This window comes from Plectrocnemia conspersa, unplaced genomic scaffold (assembly GCF_051122295.1).
Source record: "Plectrocnemia conspersa isolate PC_06_02 unplaced genomic scaffold, ASM5112229v1 ptg000009l, whole genome shotgun sequence".
NCBI lineage: Eukaryota > Metazoa > Arthropoda > Insecta > Trichoptera > Polycentropodidae > Plectrocnemia > Plectrocnemia conspersa.
In genome coordinates, this window is record NW_028277173.1 from 8,552,862 (window position 1) to 8,579,366 (window position 26,505).

A 26,505-nucleotide genomic window follows, 5' to 3' on the forward strand; every position below is an offset into this window, starting at 1 on the left:
ATTATCATAAATATAGTTAAAATTTTTTATGAATATGTTTTTATAATTTTTTTTTCTCCTGCTACAAAAAATATTAGTTACATGTGACATTTAATAAAATTGTGTACTACTTTAGTTTATATTCACAATTTTTTTTGGAATTATGACTTTTTCGTATTTCTAAAAATGTTAGTAAATAATGAAAATAATAAATTGTATATACATACATACATATATAAGTATAAAAATAAATAAATAACCCATTGGATCCAAAAAACTGGAGTTCTTCCAAACCCTACCTACAATAGACAAGCAACATCCCACCTCATTTCTTTCAGCTCCTCATAGCTATAGTCGAAAACATCATTGTGTTTGGCGAGCTCTTTGAGTAGCTGAATAGCTTATGCAAGAGAAGCGTTCTCAAGTGCTGACGTCCTGGCCGCAACGGTCATGAATATGGGACACGAACGCGACCGGTACGACCCGTACTACTTCTCGTAGAAATATCTCCAACAACAAGGAGTACTTCACTCCGATTCCAGACAATGGAGCCATATTCGAGAACGCTACGAAGTAGCGTATCGTACAGAACGCGAATTGCCATTACATTATTGAGTGACACGCGCTCCGCATAACGAAGCCGAGCATCCTCTACGCCTTATCACAAATTTTGCCGTCATGCTTAAAAAATCTCCTCGACGAAGTTTAAGTGGTTAAGTATTTCTGCTTAACCACTTAAACGCCAGCGACTTACCGGTGAGTCATCTGTTGTTTATTTTTTTAAATAATTGACGAATTATTTACAATCTTTTTTTAATTATTAAATATTATTATACTATCTTTATTTATCAGTAAATCAAGTATTTTATATTTATTTTTATAAAGATATATTGACGCGTGAAGAGAAATAATAGGTGACTAACTAAAAAGTTGCTGGCGTTTGAAGGGTTAAAACACCTCCGACTAAACTGTAAGAGAATTCTTCCCAGACAAGATGGATCTAGAAAATGTAATAACCTGACACTTGAGAGAGTGAGTCTGAATTTGTTCGAACATTTTTAGATCATTAGCATATAATAAATATTCCGAGTTATTAATTGCCGCATGTATGTTGGTTAAAAGAAGCAAAATCAGGACCCAGATTGGACCTCTGTGGCACTCCAAAATAAGTGAAAGTAATTGACGGCGGCGACTTTAATAACTCGGAAAAAAGCAAACAAGACCTTTCGAAAAACCGTTTTTTTTTAAAGTCGGTTTAGATTACATCGACCAGGATTTTAGAATTGAGGGATTTTGTCACCACCTTTGAAAGGCAGGAAAGGTTAATGACCGTGGAACGGCGCGGATGAAACCTATGTTGTTAGTCTGTTAGTGTACTAGCGCATACCGACAGTGATTGTGGATATATCTATGAATAATATAATATAAACGTATTCAGTCAGAATGTCTATTTTTAATTCCCGGAGGATAATGGTTGTGGAAAAACATGAAGCATTTTTCGTCATTTGTAACGAGATTTGCATATATTTTCTGATTTTGTATGTAACTACAAACGAGAGGCATATGACACTCTTAGTTAATTTGTAGTATTTAGTTTACTTTAAAATTAGTAGCTATAGCATTTTTATCTACAATATATTGGGTGTTAAATTGGATTCCAAGCAATTGAGTGATTTTTGGCATTTCGAACATTTTTATCTGGGAAAGTTTATTTGTGGTATATGCATAAACACAAATGCATAATTTTTGTTTTTATCTGGATTTGCTTTTATCAGTCATTTGTCTGACACACTTCTGAACTGTGTCGAGATTTTTTTAACTGTAATGCTTTGAGGCAATAATGTCTTTTTGATTTGTTGCAAAGGAAATCACTGGTAAAAATGTCCTATGATTGATTTCTGGGGAACGTCTGCCAGTATATACTATATCTATGATTAGATAAATGGTTTTATTGCGGGATATTCTGCTTTCGAATATTGATATTGTTATCGAATTTAAATTTAATAAGTTAAAACAATATTTTATTATAGTAAACTCTAACAATTGCTTTATATAATATCTATATCCAGAAATATTGCTTCTGTTGAGATTTTTTTTATCAAAGCTTGTTTAAAAACAAATATTGTGTACACATGCAATAAAAACAAAGATTTCAATTCTGAATAATCAGAGCTCATTACAGATATTCAATTGTAAATTATTAAAAATTCTTAGCACGCCCCTCGTGTTTGATAAATAATATAAACAAACCGAGGGACCAGTATTTATGTGATTCAGTGAAAAAAGCAATATGCCATACTGATCCGAAAGAAAGCAAGGTCAGGATAATAAATTACGTAAAAACAATCAATTATTACAGTTCGAACTTATCACACACACGCGTGCTTAAGTCTGATAACAAAATTTATAATAATTTCTGGTTTACTGTTAATAAATGGAAGGTTTACTGTTTTCGACATGTTTAATTTCGCGTTATTATAATATATAAAAGCCCTTTTTAAGAGTAAAGAGGAAAATATGCGCATTATTCAAACAAACGTTAGACTAATGCGTATATTTGATAAAATAATACAAAAAGTTCAACGACACTTGTCTGTGTATGTCGTAATTTGCTAATTCTAAAGTAGATAGTGTTTATGATGGTGATAATATCGATTATTGTATTTCACAAGAGCTTATTGCGACTTTGGCATTTAATAGAATTTAATAAACATTATGCCACTTGTGCATAATATATTATTTTAACATAAAAATATTAAGGTAATAAATTGTTGAAATACCTTCTTTAAATGCCACCAATAACATCACTAATTTTAGAATCACGGAGGAACATAAGAAATTTAATCTGCTCTTTGAACAATGCAACCAAATCTTGCTCTAAGTACCAGCGATATTTGCATTACAGAATCATTTTCCTGTGAACTACTACTGTGTAGACTAGAATAAAGAACGGATTTCTTATGTACTGACGGTATACCTTCCACATTGGGAAGAACTTCTGATTTTAGAGGAAAAGCGGACTCTTTACATTATCAAAAACTCTTCTTTTAAGACTGAAATTAGCTATGTACCGCTCGTTATTCAAGTTGTAATATATATACAGTATCAGGAAATAAATCATAGAATTTAAAATATTCTGCCAAGAACAAATAAGTTTTATTGTATTATTTTAGCATTTTTAATCCAGTTTTATAGTTACAAAAGCCTCATAAATTGTAAACTATCGCGAGAGGGTCATATGATCTTTTAACAAAGCATATGAAGGGAATCCAGAAGGGTAGAAAAAAACAAACCAAAATATTTAAAACAGCCATATGAAGAAAAAAATAAAAAATCATAGGATATAGCAAAATATAAATTGAATAATTATTTTGAGGAACATTGTAGAATGACATATATGTATATACTTTGATGAGATCTCATATAAGAAGTAGAAGCATTAATATACATACATAATTTTTTGATTAATAAACCAAATAATACAAGTTCAAGGGGTGGAAAAGCGTCATATTTGTTAGTAAAATAATATTTATGTAATGAAACCGGTTTTGAGCGGTTATTAAGATTATGAAATTATTGAACTCGTTTCATCATCCTCCAATTACAAATTTAAGGTCGATTAAATATTGACTAATTCGATTTGCTTCTTATCTAACACACTCAAGGATGTGGGATCCATAGTGCATATATGCATTGTAGATAGTTAATTTATATGAATCCACTAAAAAAGTGGCGAAGTACATATATACATGTAAATAAAATGAATTTAATGTTTTGTTTAGTATTTTTAATAAAATAGTTTTGGAAGCACTGTTTTAACACTAAATACATACAGTCCAATTATATGCAACTAACAAGAATATTAGATCCATAATACATATAAATATTTTTTAATTATTAGAATTTAAAATAAGTTTAGGAGCATTGGTTAGATTCTGCCATTTTTTTGCAAAATACAAAATAAATACTGCTCATAAACTGATTAATTCGAGACAGCTATTCTTGCTTTATATATATATGCAAACATAATTCAAAAGGCGGTTCTTCAGAATGAATACACAAATAGCGTTAAAGCATCAACGGGAGATTGAATTAAAAAAACCCATTTGAATATCGTACTATATTTCTTTATAAATGAGGCGGAATTTGTTATGTGTAGGTTTAAAGAACTACGATGTTTGCAACTTTATAAGGTGATTTTTACCGTTCAGGTTCTTGGAGTGTAACTGAGTAAATTTCGATTCGATATAAAGGGCGTAAAGTGAGTGACTATATTTTTATAAGGTTAATAAAGTGCAATTATAAAAATAATTGAGTGCTTTTGTTTTAAGCAGGGTCCTAATGATTATCTATGCAAAATTTGATTAAGGTAATTTAAAGGATTATTATTTATAATATATTATATGTTACACGTAGCTGAGAATCATTAAATCTCCATAGTACTATTTGGTATGGGAGAGATAAAATCATATAGAAAAAATATATTAAATACGTTTTTTTAATCAAAATCTGAATCTGATGTTAAAATTTCAATGATTGTAACTGTATGAATGAGATTTTCAATATTTGTTAATGTTGTAGTTTATATGTTAAATAATTATTCATTAATGTTATATATTATAAGTTCATTGATATTAGTTTTATCAGTTGTAAAATTTAGAATTTAACGTAAATCTAACTTAAATAGATTTATGCTTATTCATTTTTGTTTTCATAATACTGGATATTGATAATACCATGCTTATATTATTTCGGTAATATTTTTTTAAACAATACTGGAATTAATGTTGAAATTTTGATAAATGTTCCATTGTTATATAAAATTTAATAATCACACTAAAATATTTTCCATTCTCAATATTATTATACTTATATTTAGGGAGTAGAAATCACTGGAACAGTAAAACATTCCAAAACAAGTTGAAAGATTGAACAATAATAAAACTAAAACTCAAAAATAATTTACAGACATAAAACTATTTAAAACAGGAACATTAATTTTATACAAAGAGGGCTGCAGCCCTTTTTGTATAATAATATTTCATATCACCTTAGATAAAAATTATGGAATTAACATGCACGAGCAGAGGAACATTACACGTGGAGCCATAAAATCACTATTATTATTGACAATGATCTTCAACCTTTCATATCTCTTTCTATACTATATTATTTAGTGATATTGCGTTTGATAACACTTCTTCAGTGTGATGGCATAGAGCTAAAATTAAATACATCGCAGATGAAATAGAGAACAATAAGACAGATTGTAACAGAGAAATAACCAGTTTTGATCAGTTCAATTGCAGTTTCAATCCCTATAATTAGCGCTAACATACCCGATATGATTATTGCTGACACATATATATGAAAGTTCATGGCAAAATTAGCACGGCTCATTTGCAAAACATAAGATCACTTATAGTATCTTCAATGATGTCGGTGAACTATGCTTTTGTTATGTGTGTGACTGAAAAATACGATAGTGAACTTTGATAACCTAATGGTGTTAATTGAATATTAATGTATTGCTTTTGAGATAGTATAATAAATTATATGAATATGGAATATTTAATATTAATTTTATTGGTAATGTTTTGTTACAGGTAATTAGATACAGCATTCCGTAGATGATGATATTTACATACCATAAAAAGTTTATTTAATTTAATAAATTGCAAAGAGTACATCTTAGAGTGGCGAAAATAGTATAATCAACATTTGGAATAGGAGCAGAAGCTTCAAATGGTAATGATTTTATACTTTATGCGATACTTTATACGATGCATAATTTAATATTACATTCAAATGACATAAAAATAAGAACAAATGAGGATTTTTGTGTGTAAAACAATGATTCAGATACACATGAAACAACTTCCTGTTTACATAAGATCATTTTTCTAAATACCGATATTTGAAAATTGACCTTTGCATTTTCATAACATTGCATTGTTTACGATCAAAATATCATAATTTACGCATTACACAATTGTGCATTATACAAAAATGAGCATATTTACCAAGCAAAGGGTCGAGGCGATCCCTGAAGCTCTTCGCTCTCGATATGGTTGCTAAACGTAGCGGAGTCTCGCTCAAAGGTGGCGTCATAGAAGGTTCCCGCATTGTCGAACTATCATCATCCTCCTTAAAATTAATATAAGTATTATTAAATATTAATATTATTCCATAAAATAATACTATATAGATCGAAACTAACTCCGTCATAATTTTGCGACGATTGGAGAGAATGAGGTTCGTCGTGAGGCGGTATGAGACTATCCCACTGGGAACTGTCCCACGGCTCACTGAACACTGTACCGTCATCACTTCCCTAAAACATTAAATAAAAATTAATAATTATTTATTGTAGAAAAATAAATAAATAAATAATAATACATACCTGTGAACTTATAGCCAATCTGGCTTCAACGTTATCATAGCATGACATTCTACAGCCTTTATTTTCCTCCGAATGATCGTTTGTAGGATTTGTGTCATTGTTATATCGTAAAAGAGTAGGATATGGAGATAAGTTTAACTCTGGGAATCTATATGATAAAAAACACGTTAGAAGCAAAATATATATTGTATTAAAATATTATTTTATTGAACTTACTTTTGTGATAAAACTTGATGTATAGTTAGTGTGTTATTAGATGGTATTGCAGCCGCTTCTAATTTAGACTGTTGTTCGGCTAAGGATGGAAAAGCTCCTCCAGCGTTGTTCGTTGATGGATCATCTTTGGTATTATCGTTGACTGGTGTATCACCGTGTTTACCTGTATTAGCAAAATATGTTATTTAAGAATAGATTACAATACAATCAGTAAAATAATAAGAATTAATACATACTTATAAATTCCCAACTAGAGTCAACAGTCCATGTTTGATCTTGTTTGGAAACGTTTGTTTTAATTCTAGGCGGTTGTACGGCTTTTCCTCTAGGTTTTCCCGACTTTATAGCTGCTAGATTGTCAACAGAGTTTGATGTATTAGGAGAAGATGCTGCAATAAATTAAAACAATAATAAGGAAAAGTACATTGAGTGCCCGATGATGATAAACAGTAATTTTTTAGTATACAAAGCAATTCTAAAGCTGATATATATAATATGTACAATGGTCAGCTGGACATAGCTTTCATTTAAAAAAAAAAATTATCAAGGTTAAGCTCGTAGGATTTATATACCATCAAATAATAGTTCAACACCACACGATTAGTAAAAATATCGCGTTTCTTATTTACTTTGCAAAACGAACAAAGTGTGTCTTTTTTCTTAATGGGCGATAAACTTTAATTTTAAAATGTTTCATGCAGCTGTTTACTCTTTATATGATGGCTATTAGAAAATTCATTAATTGCAACAGAAATTTGAAATTATTTTTGCAGGGGAGCCCAAAATTTGAAGTTCCGCCACTGTACAGAATAGTGTTATAAAGTAAGCAAATCACTTATGGATTATAAAAGTGAAATGTGTTTCTTATGACAAAGCTGAGCATCTTAGAAGACTTAGCACAAATATTATTGAAATGTAATTTTAAGGCCTTTAAAATCAAAAATGGAAATCTCTATTCAGTTGATATTCACCTAGCCAATAATAAAATTTCACTGGCAATAAAGATCTAGAAAACGACATGACATGGCACTTTCCAATGCTGAAAGGTAAACGATTGACAGCAGCCCGAATCCACAAGGAATCTAGATTGGTACTGCAAGGTAGAGTCGGAAATCGTTTGGATGCTTTGGAACACTTTAAAAACACGGTAACAATGTATTTTTACAAACTCTTGCCGTGAATTATATACAGTCGATTCCGCTTAATCGGGACAAATTTTATCCCGGCTGCGGCTGGCTCTAATAAGCGAAGTTTAAAGTAAAATTAAAAAATAATATGAATTTGTCAACATGAAAAAATATTGAATTTCAGAAAAATAAAATAAAAATACTAATAAAGAAAAATCTTGAACAAACAATTATAATAAGTCATCAAAAAAATAGATACAAAAATAACGTACATAGTACATTTAATCTATATAACAATTATTTCTGCAAGAATTCAGCAATTGTAGTATTTCATTAAATGATATGATATTAGAATTCACGTCAAAAGCAATAAAATCGTGCCGTCGCCGTTGCATTAGAAAAACTCGGTTATCTAGCGTTCATATTAAGACTTTTTACAATAAATGAGAGTCGAATAAAGCATAATTAACCCTAATTTTGACCAATAGGAGAGTGCAAAAAACAATTATCCCTTCTCAGAAGTAAAAAATCCACATCAAAAGCAATAAAATCATGCTGTCGCCCGTTACCAAGCGTTCCCACTGCGGTGGCGCCGACACAATTTTATTGCTTTTGACGTGAATTTTTGACTTCTGAGAAGTGATAATTGTTTTTGCGCCCTCCTATTGACTCAAATTCGGTTTGAATATACTTTAACCAATACTTTCACATCAGAATTTCGTATTAATATCAGTAAGGATCATATTTTTAAAGCATATTGTACTATTTTTCTTGAGAGATGAGTTAGTTTAGTTTGTATTTTGACCTAATGAAAGTTCTAAAATTATGATTAGTTTTGGAACTTTTATTAGGTCAAATTGGGTTTGGTTAATTTGTGTAGGTTAGGTTTGGGTTTGAACAGCAAATGGACGTTTGGCAACTGTCAAATTGAGCTTCATAATCATTTTAGAGCAGCATATAATTTTACTAGCGCCTATCAGTTAAATTATATTTTCGCTAGTAATAATGTATATATATCTACTGGTGAAAATGTACTGAGACTTCACTAATGAAAATATAATTTTTCAAAAAAGTACATTTATACATCGCATGTAAATAAATAATGATTAGTATGTAAATGTATATATGTATTACTACGTATGGAAAAGTTGAAATCATATAATTTTACTAGTACCTGTCAGATAAATTATCTTTTCACTGGTAAAAATATATATCTACCGGTGAAAATGTATTCGTCTACTATGGTAACATACAACTTTAAAAAGAAAATGTAAAATTTACTGCTTTTAAAAGATAAGTCTTATAGATGAGCAACTGCACTACATTTCTGCATATTTAATTAAAAAAGCATTGGTTTGATATTGATTCTAGACATCTTCTAATTTCTTATTTTAATCAAATAAATATTCTTACGTGAGAGTTCTTCAATGCTGTGCATATCACGTAATGGATAATATGGATGTGAATTTCCTGGTGGTTCAGAGTATCTTTGCGCCAATGAAACTCCCGTGCTTCGCACTATTCGCCTCCTCTGTACGAGCGGAGCCACAGCCTATCATTACAAACAAATATTATTAAGCATTCATTACAACTAATTAAAATAATACTTAATAATATAAAACCTCTTTAATTGCATCTACAGGATCAGCATAGAATGGACTTCCTTGTTTCTCGGGCTGCTGCTCGTCGTCAGCATTATTGCAAAAGTCACTCGTCAGCAATGAACACTCGTCGTGTATTAAGTTCTTTTTGTGGTTGTCTCTTTCGATTTCATCATTACTGTTCTTATTGTTCATTGTGTCACTTAATTTATATTTTTCATTATTCTCTGAATTCATTTGCTCGTTTGCGTTTCTGAGAAGGTTAAGTTTATCAGGTCGTTTTGCAACTGCTTCGCCTTTACTGTTTGTGGTCGCGATTATCATGTTGATCTTTTCCGATGAACGGTGAATGCATTGATGATCATTGCTAGTATTTAACTTTTGTTGAGACTCTTTGTCTGATTCGTCTGTGGATGGGGAGCTCGGACTTAAAACGCTTCCGTTGAGCGAAGCCACTTTAGCTGAAATAACAATTACTTATGAAACTTACATTAATAATACAGTATATGATAAGAATGACTTACAATTTCAATAGTCTAACTAGTTAACAAATAAGTAAAAACTCACGTAATGTATCAGGAAGAAGATCTGGCCTCTTACTGATTAGAATACCGCTTCCGAGAGTGTCATTATCTTGTCGATTTTGTATTGGTTTGAATGTCGAACACACAGATGACGGCGTATTAGATTTGCCTTGATCCGGTCCCCAAATATCTTCGTAATCGGATACTTTATCACCGAGAGAGCTTCGATAGTAAACGCCTGGAGATTCTAATATGTCACTTTCCTAAAAATATTTATAAATCAAATATTATTTAATACACAAGAATTATTGTATAATTATTTATACGATTATTTCAGATATTGAAGATCCGTCAATGTATTTTATGTGATGGATTAAATCTTCTAATGAATCCATATTATTTTCAATATATTTAAATACAGCGAATGACCTGTTGATTTCGGATAAGAGTGAAAACAAAACTAACGTTAAATACTCATTTTTTGGCAACATTTGTACTTCGCTTATAAAGTTGGGATGGAGCCAAATTCTACAAGAACAATTATGCATTGAAAATAACATAGTTCAGTGTTTCATTTAAAGATCTGTAATAAGCACAAGTTGATGTATTTTAAGATTAACTTAAAATAAATACCTGATAATGTCTCGATTCTTTCCGGTTTGAATGTTTGCTACGTCTACATCTTCCCGAGGGTGTCGTACTAGAAGTATTCGTGTTCGGAGATAAGATTCTGTCTTTATCTTTGCTCATCAGTGGAGAATTGAATCCAGAATTATTCGCAAAGCTGCTCTGATTCGAGACAGGTGAAAAAACTGAACTTTTCCCCGAAACTGGTGAGCTTTTGCTGACCGGCGAGAAGAGATCGTTCATTGCCGGACTTGTCACTTGACTCATAGGCGAAAAGATGCCACTCTTCGACGACATGGTGGTGTTTGAGAGCGGAGAGTTTATTTGACTAGGAGAAAATATTCCGCTCGTTATCGAATTGGAGCCGATCGGAGAAGCTATTTGGTTCAAAGGCGAGAACAACTCCTTCGTTTGGAATCCTTGATCCGAGAACGGAGTAGTTTGAATAGGTGACACTAGACCGGATGGAGTATTCACGTGGTTTAGTCTTCTCAAGCTTCCGTTTAAGGATTGAACAGTATTGACACATTCTCCTTCTGGCGATAAACGCTTTGTAGTCATATTCTAAAATTATGAAATAAATTTAAAATTAAATTGTATATATACATAAAAAAATATATTGATAGTTATTGTACAATAAAACTGATCAGTATTATTAATATTGAATGTTACATCTGTTGACATGTTAATAATAGAGGAAGAACTTGTTAGAATTGGAGTAGACTCAGCAACATTTTATGATTATGTTAGAATCATTAATTAATTATATACAAATGTAATGATCAGTGGTTCTCATTTTATATGACTTTCATGATCCACCAGGCTTAATACGAGAACATTATACTTATTTTGTATGAATTTGGGAACCACTGATGTAGATAATGATTAGTGTATTAATAACGATTTTAAAGATATAATACTCAATTAATAAAACACAAATTTCACCTGACAAGCATTGTTAGAAGACGATATTATACAGGCATCGTCAAAGTTGCCGACGTGATTTTTACAATTGAAACTATCACTCCTATTGTCGTTCGGAGAAGACAGCTCCTCGTCGGTTAGTTGCTGTTGATTATTTACACTGAACGTGACGGTGGTTGTCACTGTTATGTTAGCGCTCCCAATTTTGCTGCTGAGCATTCCAACGGGACTGAAGCATTGGATCTCCTTTGGTACGTTCGGAAAGGGAGGCTTCACCCATCTGGGTGGCGGAGGAGGAGGAGTAGTTTTTAAGGATTGGGGCGTCATGGAATAATATTGCTGTTGTGTTATATTGGCCTGTAATTTACAAGATATCCTTCAAGTCCAACACAGTTTTTTTTATAAATATAAATATATAATTAATGTAAATATTGTTCTTCAATTGGATTATTAATTTAGAGTGGTACATAAATAGCTTTACCATTTAAAAATGATGTATATTTTAGATTATGAAAATAGTTTGGTATTTGATATTGAAATGGTAAATGTGCTTATTCATAATAAGCCATGCCATAAAAAAAATATTATGAAATTTGTATATGAAGATAACATGGACTGATTTTTTGATCTAAAATGAGTTATATCTACTAGACTTTTTTCGCCCTTTCAATTGAGCACATTCACATTGATCGAAAAAACAGCTACAAGATGTATAGCAGGCAGCTGAAGAATTTGTAATGGGCAAATATATTATTTATGGCAAGAATACATAGCATAATATTTAATTCTGTAGGTTTACCGAGCACAAAAAATATGTCATATGAGAAATGCAAAAATACTTGATATAGTAAAAAAATATGATTTTTATAGGAAGGGCTTTTATATAATAATCAAATATGTACTTTTTTAGAACTTATCAAAAATAGTTACAGTTTTTAATAGTTAAAAAATCTATCGTCATTGTCAGTTTTATACAAACTACTGTTTTTTAAAAAGCAGGACACAGCAATAAAAATACAACTGACCAGCATAATAGACAGAGAAAGACCTGGGTTCAAATCCCATATGAACCATAGTGTTTTCTAATTTCTATCATGTCTGGTCGCTCTGAATTAGTTATTTTTGTAAAATTATAATTCCAATCGATCATCACAGGTTAGGTTTTCCTAGATTTTTCTAATCTCAAGGATAAATATCGTGATTATTAATTAAAATCATGGTCGTGCAAAGTGATATTTCCAGTTTTATAAGCCGTAATTATTAAAAAATATTTGTTTCTCACTACTTATTTAGTAGGTGTTTATTGTATTTATCCAGTTGTAGCGCATTGGGCTAACATCTGTCATGTTGCAACGGAAGATTAACAATAAATACATATGGGAACAAAGCAGGCATAAGAATCAGTATTCTCAAAAATGCATGCCGGTAAAAGTATGTAACGGGCTTATTAGTGGATCAATAAATGATTTTGTTAGACAAAAAAAGACGTGGTTTGTGGATATGTTACAATATAAATTATAAAAAAGCATTAGGAGTGATAAATTAAGTGTTATTGTATATAATATAAATTTTGTGGTTAAAAAAGAGACAAATATGTCTGTATTAGGCATTTCCCCCAGAACACCGCTAGTTTGTAATGTAAGCATAATTTATTAATTAGCAATTGAAAGGTTATGGTTTCGCATCTCAAATTATTTTAAAATGGTAAAGCGATTCATGTATTATATAATAGAAGAATTTGATGATTGTGATTTATGCAATAAAATTATATTATTATAGTGAATTATTAATTAGTGTATTTTACAGTGTGAGTGATTAAAGATATTATAATACATCACAGTTTTATTATTTAATCATAATTATCAAAACGATATTTTTAAACATAGCTTCCAATTTGCTCAAAGAGTAGGCGAATCGGAAGTGTTTGTGATTAAATAATAAAAACTTACAGTGCTAGAAGCGAGGTTCAAAGTGTTAGGCGGAGTGGGTCTTGGTGCTCTCACAAAATTGCCCATATCAGTGTTAATACACGCAGAAACCTTATTGAACGCCAAAGTGATTGGCGGCGATGGTGGGTTGTTTCCTTTGAACGTCGTCATCGGAAAGTTGGATGGTAGATTTTTAGACGCCTCGATCGGAGTTAGATTAAGTACAATATTTTTGTCGACATTTTCGGGACTGGCCGTCGATTGTGTCGTGTTTTGGTGAATGCCTGGAAGTATATAAAAAATATAAATAAATATCATTCATCATTATTTGTATAAATAAGTTTTATTTTTATTAATTATAAAACAACTTTGATTCATTTAATAGATTTCTAAAGAAAATGAAACAATTCTTAATGTAAACACTGCTTTAGCCCGCAGGCAAGTAATCATATCAAAATGAATATTCGTAAGGGGGCTTTAACTTTTAATTTTAATTCACATTCTCATAATCTCACCAGCACTAATACTAAAACTGCTAAAACTAGAACCAGTCTCAGAAGGCGTTTGAGACGAAGGCGTGTTAATGCAATGTTTCCCCTGATCGTTGCCTTGCGGCGTCATTTTTGGATTAGCCATCGGATAGCGCCAGAACTCTTGACCGAGTAGTGCAAGTGACGAGAGCTGCTGCCTGTTTTTGGCTTCTCTTAAGGCACGAGGGAGGCTGAGTTGCACAGGAAGTTCGTCGCTGAAAATAATATAAATTTAATTAGTTGTAATGAATATAATGACCATATTAAAATATAAATTTACCAGCACTGCGAGTAATGAGCGATTAAATCGGGGATGTTGTCGAATTTGTTTTGCGATGTCTCAAGACCTATTCGCCCACCGCCAGCATGAATCAGATAGTGTTCTATGTATGGACCTGCGTGAGCGGGCAGTCTCACACTCAAAGCCATCGTATCAGGTTGACTGGATTGTCGTACGACGAAATTCTGAAATATAATATAAACATAATGTTAAAATGACACGGATCAATTTAATTATTAATAAGAGGCACACATATCCGTGTATAATGCATGAAGTTAGTCGCAAGTAAAATAATAAATATTTTATTAATTTATTATTTATTATTAGCGTTTTTTTCTTGCATTTGTAAAAATCTATAACTTTTTATAAATTAACGATAATTTCACTATTCTTTCGGCGTTTATTAACAGTAATTATTATTTAGTAACGCGATAATTTTTGTTTCGTTGTTTTCAACCCTAAATCAACAATGACAGTGGAGATAAAATATTCTCAGTTAAGATATATTATGCTTTATGAGTTTCAACTTTGTCATAATGAAACAATAGCAGTTAAAAACATCAGTAATGCGATGGGCAGGCATGCTATTACATTTTAGAAAGTGTCAATTGTGGTTCTAAAAATTTCGTTCTGGGAATTTTGACATTGAATATCTTCTTAGGGGTTGTTAGTGAGGATATTAGGGCTGCCATCAAAGAAGGTCTGAGATAGCACAAAAGCTCAACGTATCGCATACATCAGTAAATGTTAGGAAATGTGTTAATTTGCAGAATATGGTATTTCATAAATTGTCTGAGGAAGACCTTGTGCAGTGAATCTTAATATGCCAATAAATAATGATTCTAGAACAGAAATATTTATTTTTGAGTCGAATTGTTACTGAAGATGAGAAGTGGATCCTTTACTTTAACACGTGACGTAAAAGACAATGGTTAGACGCCAATCAACTCCCAATTCCAACCCCGAGAACAGGATTACACCCCAATAGGATAATGTTATACATTTGGTGAGATATGAAGGGCATAATTCATTATGAGTTATTGGCAGACAATTAAGACAGACACATAGTGTACTCAGATAATTTGTTTAAAAAAGACCCCTTATAAATTAAAGAAGGGTCATTTTACACCAAGACAGCGCTCGCCATCATGTATCCAAAAGACGATAGAAAAAATCAACGGATTTTCTTGGGATCTCATTTCTTACCCACCGTATTCTTCAGACATTGCTCCAAAAGACTCATCTATTTAGGTCTCTTAAACAGTTTTTAGATGAAAAAAAATATTTTATAAAAACGGACATAAAAGACGACATTAATGAATTTCTTGGTTCCAAAAATACATTATTTTTATAATCAGATATAAAAAATAGATAAACATGTGGATAATAATGGTAGAAAAAGATGGAGAATATATAATTTAGTAAAAGTATTACACGTTTTAATTTTTAACTAATTTAACCCGCACCTTAAATAACGCAGACTTATGGAATAACCTGACCTTTTATGATGATAATAATTATTATTTTATTGTATGTTAAACAACATTTTTTGAAAAGCACAAACTTTGTACAGATTATTAAATTGTTATCAAGACAAATCTGATTTCGAAAAACAAAAGATAAAAAATATAAAAAGCGTTATGAAAGTAACAAGCAAAAATAACAATTTATATATACCTACTACATTGTTAACAAAATCAGTATTAGACACCACTTTTTAGAAAAAAATATCCATCATCATATTTTAAATACTATTTAATTTGATATTAAAAATGTTGCTAAACTAGTAACATATTAACTATTTGCCTCTAATATATTTTATCGTAGATTAAGGTTGCCAGATGTCCAAAAGTTTTTTAATATCTACTGTATTTGTAATTATCATTCATGGTTCAGGTAATTAATGTTTTGTATGGAAAACTTTTTTAGTTCATGTCTAGTGTTAGTTTGGACTTTATATTTTAGAAATATATTTATACATGAAAGTATTCCTACTATAGTGTTCTCAGACTTCTATATTTACAAGCGTCACTTGATCAGTAAATAAATTGCATTTTATTTAAAAACAGAATAAATTATTGTATTATGTTATTACCCCTTCTTCTTTTCCTTGAAGCAGATGGAATGCACCAGCTCTTTGGATGCCAGGTAAGAACCATACTGGATGTGTCCGCACCAGTCTTTCCAGTAATCCAACTTGACAAGGAACACCGGGATCGCTTCCCGAAGAACTTCCGCTTCCTTCGCAGTCGCCTCTGGCACCTTCGCCATCACTAGCGCCGCTCTCGCACGACGAAAGGCTTTCGCGACTCTGAAAAAAAAAGCAATTTATATAAATTCGATTCACGTGCTGCTGCTTTCAGCATGAATTACACAGGGGGAGGCACTAGAAATGAATTATCGCCGCCCTAATTGCCCTACGCGAAAACACGTCGGGGATTAAACATCGCGCATAAAAAATATACACGTGATTTAGAACCAGAGGAGCATTTAGCTCTTTCCAATTTTTTGAGTAACGCTCAAAAACGTTCATGCTCAGAAAATTGCACGTTACAACCCCGCGGCAATAATCGGCGGCGCGAAAAAAATAAAGTTTTGCGCGTGTGTATGTGAGTTGCGTTACACATGTGTGTGTGTTTGCGTAGTGTGGCCATGTGTTAAATTTGTTCCCGCGCACGTCGCCATCGCGCGCTATGCCATGAATAATGCATTATGGCAACACCGGGTTGTCGAGAAATAATTCATTTTCCCCACCTACATCCTTCGCTAATTTCGGGCTCGGATAAAAAAACACGAGGGAAAACACAGTGGGGAATTAGCGGCGCGACATCTCCGACATTGTTTTCCGTTTGTTCGATGTCGGATCCCTTTGATTTGTGCAATGATTGAATGATGGAACGCGAAAGATGTCGACGTTACAAGATTAATTAGGTAAGCTAGAGGAGGAGTAATTATTTAGTTCAAAGGGGTATTAGGGCGTGGGAAAATCAATTCAAATAAATTTAGCATTTATTTGAGTAGTTAAATCTTTCAAGTAAACGATAAAATAACTATCTAGCGTACAAGGAAATACGTAAAGAGTGTTTTTATTTTTTTTCAAACTCCCATGACTATTAATAAAATGAAATATATATAATTTTTATTAGGAAAATTCTAGCCCGGAAATGTGACTTCAGCATTTATCCGCTAATTTGAAAGCACTTTTCTGCTAGCTCCCCTCAGTAGTACGCTAGTGAGTGCTGCATTGTCAGTGGACAATAGGCCCCGAAAAGTACATTTTTGCACCACTCCATCCCCTAAAAACGTATACAAAACGGCGATTTTTCTTTTTAAGCAAAAATAATTAAAGCTTTTTACAAAATAGTTGATTAAATTCCGACGTGCACTACTTGTTTTTCCTGTTCGATTCTCACTAATTGCTCGATGGGGTGAACTTTAGCGAAAACGTTTGAGAGCCACCGGCGATACGTCGGAGAGCCGGAATGCCGCCGATATACGTACATATTTCCAATTAAACGCCACTGGCGGGGTTTACCGAGCAAATTCCGATGGCATAACTAAAATTGTGCAACGCAGCGGTTCGACCAATGGCAACACTGGTCGTTTATTAGGCGACAATTAAGCTCTATGGTCGACATTTTAACTGTTAGGTCCTAAAACAATACGTGACAATTGGAAATTGATGTAGAATCACGAATGAATGCCAGCGCATTAAGATGTTTGTATAGGATTATGTTGTATAGTTAGATGCATTATTTTTTAATATTAATTAGTATTGCGTTCTCTTAAAAAATAGTAACGATAATATAATTATAAAACTATTATAAATTATTATGTAAGTTAATCTAGAAATTCCCATATTTATTACAAGTTGAAAAATAATATTTAGCAAACTGTTTTCCTGCGTTCAATAAAGTTTTTTAAGTTTTCAAGTGTATGGATGCAATTAAAGTAACTGCACCACCTGCAGCACCTCTTTGTCAGACCTGAACCTTTCTTGAAGAACATGTCAATTCAAAATTTTTTCAATTCAAAAGTTTATAATTAAAATACTAGTAAATAGCACTGCGTATATTTATAATTATGATTCAAAATCAATTAAATACGGAAAGCGGCATTTTGGAATATTCGCACAGCTCCTGTTTCCGGTATTCGAGTGATTATATCCACACACACAATACGATAAATATTGTTCTCAATCTTTTACATCATATTTATTTGTTAAATGAATAACTATAAAGTTAAAAATTTATAGAAAAGCGGTGACTCTCCGTCACGAAAACTCAAGTGTTACAATTAGCACTATTTTAATACATAACTGTCTACGTTTGTAAACAAGCTATTTAAGAACGTGAGATAATATATAATACCTTGACTGCTTGATTTCCCATATGTCAACGACTTTTCAGACTGAAAGGTGATTGAAGACTGACTGTCTCATACTATGTATCTAAAATAAAATCTATTTGGCATTAGAAAAAATCTGATAATTAGCGATATGTTGACATGTGTAAATAATAATGATTGCGATAATGTATATGATTATATATTATGTCTAAAAATATATTTGTGTAGTTTTTTATATATTAATATTGTAATAAAAATATTTATTAAAAGTTTTATGGGCGTTAAACTTTTAGGGATAGAAATTTCCATTTATACGCATATTACACTCGAATATAATATGAAAGCGATAAATTCAGCGGCAGGTTAGCGACAAAACGCTATTGTTACACCTTTCAAGTGCGAGCGCGCCCGCAAAGTTACAATGGTGAATTGTTCTCAGTGTTGCCAGCAAGTTCGCATTTGATTCAACCCCCACTGCTACAATTTCTCACATCCTTTAGATATTTTAATTTAAATTCACACCATACCTTTTACGTATATGTTTAGTTACATCAGCGACTCTTGTTACTATCTAAATAATATTTGTGCGGCAGGATTAATCATATCGAGCGAGCCCTGAAACGCCTTGTCCAAATATCGTTATGAGCCGAAATACATTAGTCTACAAAGCAATTATATTTTTGAAATTTAAACCAAATACTCTAATATCCTAAACATAAGTTATATTTTCAATTATCAATGCAATTATTTGCTCATATGAGAGTGTGTTTTCATCGAGAGTGATAGATTTAGAATTTTTATATTAGTTTAGTTTATAATCATAGTATACTTAGGTTAGATAATAATAAATGTATTAACTATATTTTTATTATCATTTATGCAATATACATACATTAATTACACAGTGAAAGAATGCAATTAATGCCCTCGTCCCAAACAATGGCATTTTTACGCACGTGCAACCTTTTCAACCTAAAACGCAGACAAGGGACGGCCGTAATAAAATTGAATATACGCAATAAAAGGAATTCGGACATTACAATAATACGAAACGAATAAATTTCATTTCTGCGGCGCGTCGGAAAATTTACGAGCGCTTTTCATTTATGAAGACGAAGAGGGAGAGCTGAGCGCGATAAGAGTTTTTTTTTCAGTTTCCATTTTTAGAACCGGCGACAAAAGTGTTTTTGTTTGTGAAGAATTCAAAATAAGGGCTAATGGGTTATCCGAATAAGTCATGCATAATTTATTTAGCTGAGAGAAAACAAACGTCTTGAAATAGCCCCGTTTAATTTTGGATTTTTTCCTTCGGCGATGATATTATCGCTCTCTTCCACGTGTCGGAGTTTTATTTTTTTTCTGGCGCTTGAAGTTAATGGAGTTACATTCTTCTCCATCGACGACGGTTAACCCTTTTTCTTGTTTTAATTAAAAATAGGAGTCGAAAGGCGTCGAGATGCCGCGGGAAAACCTTTCAACATTAATGCCCCCATTCTTCTCTGACTTTCGTCCAATATTTTTCGCTTACATTTGGTTTTCCTTCAACGGCGTAGATAAAAAATAAACAATTAATTCAGGGGAAATTAGTAAATGTTATTAGCATATAGACAATTTAATATGTTGTAAAAACAACTATTTTAATTTAAGAACGTTTCGTTAATATAAAGATCGATGATATTAACTTAAGTAATAAATAAAACCTATGGAGTCATTTGTCCACACGTATTAGAACTACACAATAGTGTAAAGAACGGGACCACACAAAAACCCTCGTTATGACTAGAAAAAAAAGGTTTCACATAAATAACACGCAAGTGTTTTCCAATGCATGGAATGAATATTTTTTTATTGCGAAGCGGTCAAGGGAAACAATATATTACCGGGAGACAAAAAACACCGTAAGCCCTACAACATTTCTGTTGCACAATTTGACCTCGGAAGGATGTCTATAAGGTAAATGTAACTTTCTAAAGGCGTATACATATTTCGTTGTTCTAAGAATTGAGTGCAACGATTGGCTGGAGAATCGCTGCATGATTGTGATTTGTCAGCAAGCTTTGCAGCCCTGAATACTTAAAGCTGGTCTCCAATGAGGAGAGGGCAAATATTAGCAGACACGGGCAGATTCACCCCGTTGGCAGACGCGACCTCGCTGGCAGATTCAAAGACACTGCCCGCCCGCGGAAACACCCTGAGAAGCACTGCAGCAGAGAAGGATCAACCTCCGCTATACTGTCGCTGCTACACCAGTCATAACTCTAAGGATCTTCCACTGACATCATCCCTCCGCTAGCTTCTCCACCACTGCTCGGAGAATTAGCGATCTCGCCCATCATAGTAACTCGCAATATATTTAATATAAACTAAATAAAAATCATTACTAATTTCCAACTGCGTCTTTCTGGCTGCAAAGTCACACCCTTTAACACAATTATAAATATACAATTTAGCTTCTAAATTTAATTCTGCCAAAATAAAATTTATTTCATATAATCTACACATAAAATGACACAATATACTAGAAGAAATAATTTTTATTTTTATCAGTGGCAAATATTTTTGAATACGAATCGCCATTTGTCGCTAAGGCAGGTCGGAAACGGTCGTTTTGAGGATGAACTCGAATGCACGAGTTATCTCTATATATTAATCCTTTTTGATTTATGACGAGTATCTTGTGACTTCATCCGTTAAAAAGTTTCCCACGGTTACCGATTTTACCTATTTTTTCTTAAACAGCTTAAGCGCTTTATCACAAGTCGAATCGACCATTTTGTGATTAATAGTGTGAGTTAATCCCTCCAATTGCAAATGTAGTGTATTTTAATTGACAAACTCGACAAACGATTGGCAGCGCAGTGCGAAAATTTTCGTTTGTTATTATTAAAAGCATTATTGATGTGTAAAGATATACGTATATATTATCTTAATTTGTTTTTAGTAAATTGATCTTAATTAAATCGCTGCTTGAATTGCAAGGGCAAAAGGAGCGTTATTTAATCACTTACATAAAAATGAAATTAATACCACACCACCCTTGCGATGAAAATTCTGAAAATCGACGAAGAAAATTATGAAAATCGTCTAATTATTTTATACGCGTTTCGCCCCGAACGGGATCGGAAATCAATCAACGACCGTTAGTTTGAATTTCCAGTCCGAAAACCACCCCATCAAAAATAGGGGGGTTGATTTTTATTAAAAGAACAAAGACGAGTAAGAGGACCGCGTCCCCCGGGGGACAATTCACACTTAGAAACTTTTGTGTTTAAATTATTTTTTATGTAGTCACTTTGCGAAATTGTGCATTATCCCCCCGGCGGGCTTCGTTTGGGGTGGACGAATTTTTTCATATATATATGTATATGTATATTGAGATATACATAGATGTACACATTCTTTCCGCAAGATATGATTTATAATAGCTGTGGGCTTATTTAAAGCCGCGCTTCTTTCTCGTCCTCTGCACGAGAGACTCTTCTTGTTATCTCTCCATGTTTCTTTCGTTTCTTTCGCCCTTTGCATAGGCTTAGGAGGATGAAAGCGGCATCATATCTTCATTATCCCTTCAGCGATACAAACACAGCTTTTTCGTCTATACGTATGTATGTGTGCTTTTCAGGATGATATACGAACAGGACATGAATATTCATACAGAACGCGGTGCAAATTTGCCAGCCGCTATAACGTAATAGCCGACACCTTTTTCTCTCTCTGGCAAAAATGTAAATATCATTGCGGCTAAGCGCTCGTCTCGGGTTCTTTTAACCCCTTTGTTCTCTTTTTGCGAGGCGAAATCACTCGGCGAGTAATTCGGTGCGTAAATTGTGTAGCAGCTTGGATTTGACTGCTCTTTTCTTGAATGGAATATAATATTTTTCATGAAGATATTTTCATCCACTTTTCTTTCTTATCATCTTGAAAATCTGTATGCGTGATCATTCGTAAATTATTTAACATTCAGCATAAAAAATCTTACTCAATGAATATTCAAGGTCTTGAACACGATTCGGTTTGATTATGTAATGGGTTCAACGTGCTACATCGCACTGATTTGAATGTTTTATTTTAAGAACTTGGCATGTTTGATTGTCAAATAATGCAATTTACCTCTCATATACCTTTGTATGGAGGAGTACAAATACCCTTGAAAATTTGCGAATACTTAATAGTAAAAACTGCTGGTAGGGATTGTACACAGTACTCTAGAAAAAAATCATTAGTGTGACATCTAATTACAAGGCCGCTCCACAACCGACCAGATTCACTCACTATACACTCACGAAAAAGCTCACGAATAAAATATTCTGGAAAGAAGTCAAACAATGTTTTCGGGTTGCGCTAAAATCACTACCTCTTTACTCACTACCTGCTCTGAATGGAGCTGTGAATTTAAAACTATGCAATTTTATTGGAAGTCCCTGTCTTTTTTAAAGGCAGTTGCGATTTCAGCGGATTAAAAATATTTAAAAATATTCGTATAAAGTTAATTTTAAAGGCATCAACTTAAAAGTTGAATTTTGAAAAGAGCACAGTTGCCATAACGGCAGCCAGAATGACACAGAGATACACGTATGTTTTCTGTTTTATAGTATTTATGTACTTAGCTTTGCAGCATATACAGAGTCCAATTTTTTTTGCCTCTTTTTCCGCAGAAAGTGTTTTATAGTATTAATCCACATTTAATTAAAGCAATGTCGTTATTTATTTTTTATAGGCAAACTCTCGGATTCCCCACAGGAGCAACAACGCTTGCACAAGTGCATTTTTTTTATCTTGCGAACAATTTAAATTCTGCTTCGGTCCCGATTGTCGCATTAATATTCAGTGGACGCGGCGTCTGGTTCAATTAATAAAAAAAGACTCATAAAAGCTCGAGCTTTCGCTATAAAGCGTCTACCGGGAGAGGCCCGAAAGCGTAGGTAAGAAGGCTTTTACGGCCGGTACGTATCCGCGGGAAACTTCCGGATAATTCCCGGAAAAAGTTTTAAGTCTTGCCGACATAAAATATTAACAAACGTCCGCGCCAGTGGCTGGCATACCGAACGAACACCCTTTGCAGACAGAAGTACAAAAAATAAAATAAAAACGATACAGCCCACAAAATGTATAGGGGGTGTAATAAGATTTGGCGGAAGCGCTCGCAATTACGTTTGACTGATGTTTTTTCTCTTGTTTTGTTGATTAGATTTATTCAAAGGCAGACTTCGTAGTTCCGAGCTATTGTATAACTATCTGTGCAATATTAATGCATGTTTAAATATTAAAATAAACTATCTACTAATTGCTAGCATGGATCGCATAAATATGTATATCTTCATACAGCTTGGATATTATATATTTTTCAATATTCAGTTTTAATATTCTTATATACGATTACAAATTTATGTACTATATTAAATTTATAAACATATTTATATATTTAAATAAAAATATTTATTCCTATAATTATTGTTTGTATAATAACCATCATGCATTAAGGAAACCCGAAATGATTTATATTTTAATTTTAATTAAAAATAAATTAAAATAAAATAATGAAAATATCCAATATATTGTAGGTAGTCAAAACAGATATTTTCAAGAAGGGAAGAGGGAACAAATTCTAAGGGCCCGACTCTTGAAAAAATCATAGTAAGAATATATTTATAAAAAAAGTAAAAACCGACCTCAAATAATGAATCTGAACTAAACTACAGTCGTTTGAGATGTATGTACTGATGTATTTCAGGTATAAGTTCCTTCAGCCCTTTTTATAAACAAAATAAATAAAAGTAGCGGAACATTGCCTTCAAAAGCACCCACTTTCTAGGTAGTACTTTCATAATAAACATTATTATTCAAAGGGATAGATTGTAATTTTTTGACGCGGTTTCGTTTGTGTTAATATTTGTTTGCAAATTATTGTTGACTTACTTGCTTTTCAACGTTTAAAAAATATTAGACATGAGAGGAAATATTCAACGAATCTAAATTAGTAGCAGTAAATTTAGGTATTAAGAAAGAAGCAAAGAAATAACGAAAAATCAACAACAGCACTAACTGAATTATATTTGGATCCCAGGCGTAATGAGTCAATGTAATGAATTGAAGCTGGAAAAAGTACAACGTAAATTTCTTCGATATTTATACTTGAAGGAATACGGGTATTATCCGTTCTTGTTTCCCAGTGCTTTTATTTTGGGAGCCCTGGGATACGTTTCTTTGTCGACTCGCAGAAGTGTTTATGTAATTAAACACTTCTGGAAATTGCTCAAGGGCATCGTAGACAATCCTTCAGTGCTCGAGCAGCTTCAAATGTGGGCTTCTGAAGGTGGATATAGTTCTCGGTCGCGTCCACTATTCTTGCCTGTTAAGTGTAGAACTGGAGCACTTGCCAACTCTTCTCTGGCCAAGGCCATTTATCTGCTCAATTCTGTCCATAGTAATATTGACATTTTCTCTTGCACTTATGGAGTTTTGGTTCAATTCGTATGGGACAATGCACACCTGTTGAGGTGATTTGTGTCTGTTGTTTTATCTTGTTTATATTTGTATGTATTATGATGTATTAGTACTTTTGACTATCGTGACGCATTAGGTTTGCCTGTCAGGTCACGATGGTTATAATTTTAATAAATAAATAAATAAATATAAATTTAATGTTTTTATATGTAGTATTATTGATAATTTGACAATTGGATTTAATGCAGAAAAATAAATAAATAATACATTCATTTTCATGTGGTTATTCCTAAAAGAAAATCTAGAACAAACATTCTCGAATCTATCCAGAAAATATTTTTTAAAATATGCCATTTCAGTAAAATCATATCAAAATACATTTTCACTAGTAGATATTACTATGGACTTCTAATATAAAAAGGCTGATAAAAGTATATTGAAACTGAATTTTGGTCAATAGGAGAGCGCAAAAACAATTATCACTTCTCAGAAGGCAAAAATTCACGTCAAAAGCAATAAAATCGTGTCGGCGCCGTTGCAGTGGGAACGCTCGGTAACGAGCGTTCCCACAGTGACGGTGACGGCAGTGGGAACGCTCGTTACCGAGCGTTCCCACTGCAACGGCGCCGACACGATTTTATTGCTTTTGACGTGAATTTTTGACTTCTGAGAAGGGATAATTGTTTTTTGCGCTCTACTATTGGGCAAAATTCGGTTTATATGTACTTTTTTCGATACTCACTCGTAATATTGTTATAAAAAGTCTTAATATAAACGCTTGCTAATCGAGCGTTTTCACTGCGACTGGAATTTCACTACATGGCAACACTGAGCAGCAAAGAAAACACGACTATTTATCAGATAAATATTATGTGTAGTTTTTTTTAATAATAATTTTTAATGCCTAATTAAAATATTTCGCATAAAATATGATTTTAGAAAATATGTCGCAACGGTGGCTAATGTGCTAATTTGTACCTATTATTATTTTATCAAGAAATTTTATCACGATATTAAAAAATATATAAAATGCCATTTTTGTCATGAGGCCCGGAATCATTTTTCCAGGTCCTGGGTTCTCGGCGGCCCTGATTTTGGGTTATACACTAAGCCTAGAACCATTCAAACCCAGACTTTCACGTGTAAGTCATTGACTTACACTGGTTTTATATCAAAAGGGATCTTTTAGCAATGAATAATGTGTTTCATAAATATCAAGATATTTAGTAAATATATCGATATAAACTAAAAATTAGACATGTTTACATTTTCTTTTCATTCATCATTTTTTTTAAAGTGCAAAGTTAAGACATCTTAAAAATACAATTTATTGATGAACGCCATTAAGCTGTTCAGATCCTCAATTACACGCGTATAAAATAATAAGCGAAAACTTTTTCGTTCGATCACATAGAACGAATTCTGTTGGATTAAAGGAGACGCTAACGCGCCAAGGAAGTTATTAGTGATAGATGGGGTGGCTAAAGAAGCATATTAATCCCCCTGGCACATATCGATTACGATGGCGCCAATAATAATCGGGATTGAAGCGCACCATAGATTCGATGATAAAGC

At 32.6% G+C, this 26,505-nt stretch overlaps 1 protein-coding gene across 13 annotated transcripts in view; it reads right to left on the reverse strand.

Moving 5' to 3' along the window:
* spri (Src homology 2 domain-containing protein sprint) overlaps window positions 1-26,505 on the reverse strand; it is a 280,246-nt gene that overhangs the window by 8,616 nt on the left and 245,125 nt on the right. For 4 of the 13 annotated variants that reach the window (XM_088193639.1, XM_088193641.1, XM_088193637.1 and 1 more), the window contains 14 exons: window positions 16,235-16,450; window positions 14,140-14,324; window positions 13,845-14,074; window positions 13,351-13,613; window positions 11,423-11,758; window positions 10,484-11,041; window positions 9,894-10,113; window positions 9,348-9,787; window positions 9,139-9,277; window positions 6,835-6,987; window positions 6,599-6,761; window positions 6,383-6,530; window positions 6,200-6,313; window positions 6,003-6,126 (listed from right to left, as the gene is read on the reverse strand). In XM_088193639.1, the coding sequence (XP_088049765.1) occupies window positions 6,003-6,126; window positions 6,200-6,313; window positions 6,383-6,530; window positions 6,599-6,761; window positions 6,835-6,987; window positions 9,139-9,277; window positions 9,348-9,787; window positions 9,894-10,113; window positions 10,484-11,041; window positions 11,423-11,758; window positions 13,351-13,613; window positions 13,845-14,074; window positions 14,140-14,324; window positions 16,235-16,450 (3,289 nt within the window). Of the gene's footprint in view, window positions 1-6,002; window positions 6,127-6,199; window positions 6,314-6,382; window positions 6,531-6,598; window positions 6,762-6,834; window positions 6,988-9,138; window positions 9,278-9,347; window positions 9,788-9,893; window positions 10,114-10,176; window positions 10,315-10,483; window positions 11,042-11,422; window positions 11,759-13,350; window positions 13,614-13,844; window positions 14,075-14,139; window positions 14,325-16,234; window positions 16,451-26,505 lie in introns of those variants that run through there. The other 9 variants (XM_088193645.1, XM_088193646.1, XM_088193640.1 and 6 more) reach the window with 4 other exon arrangements.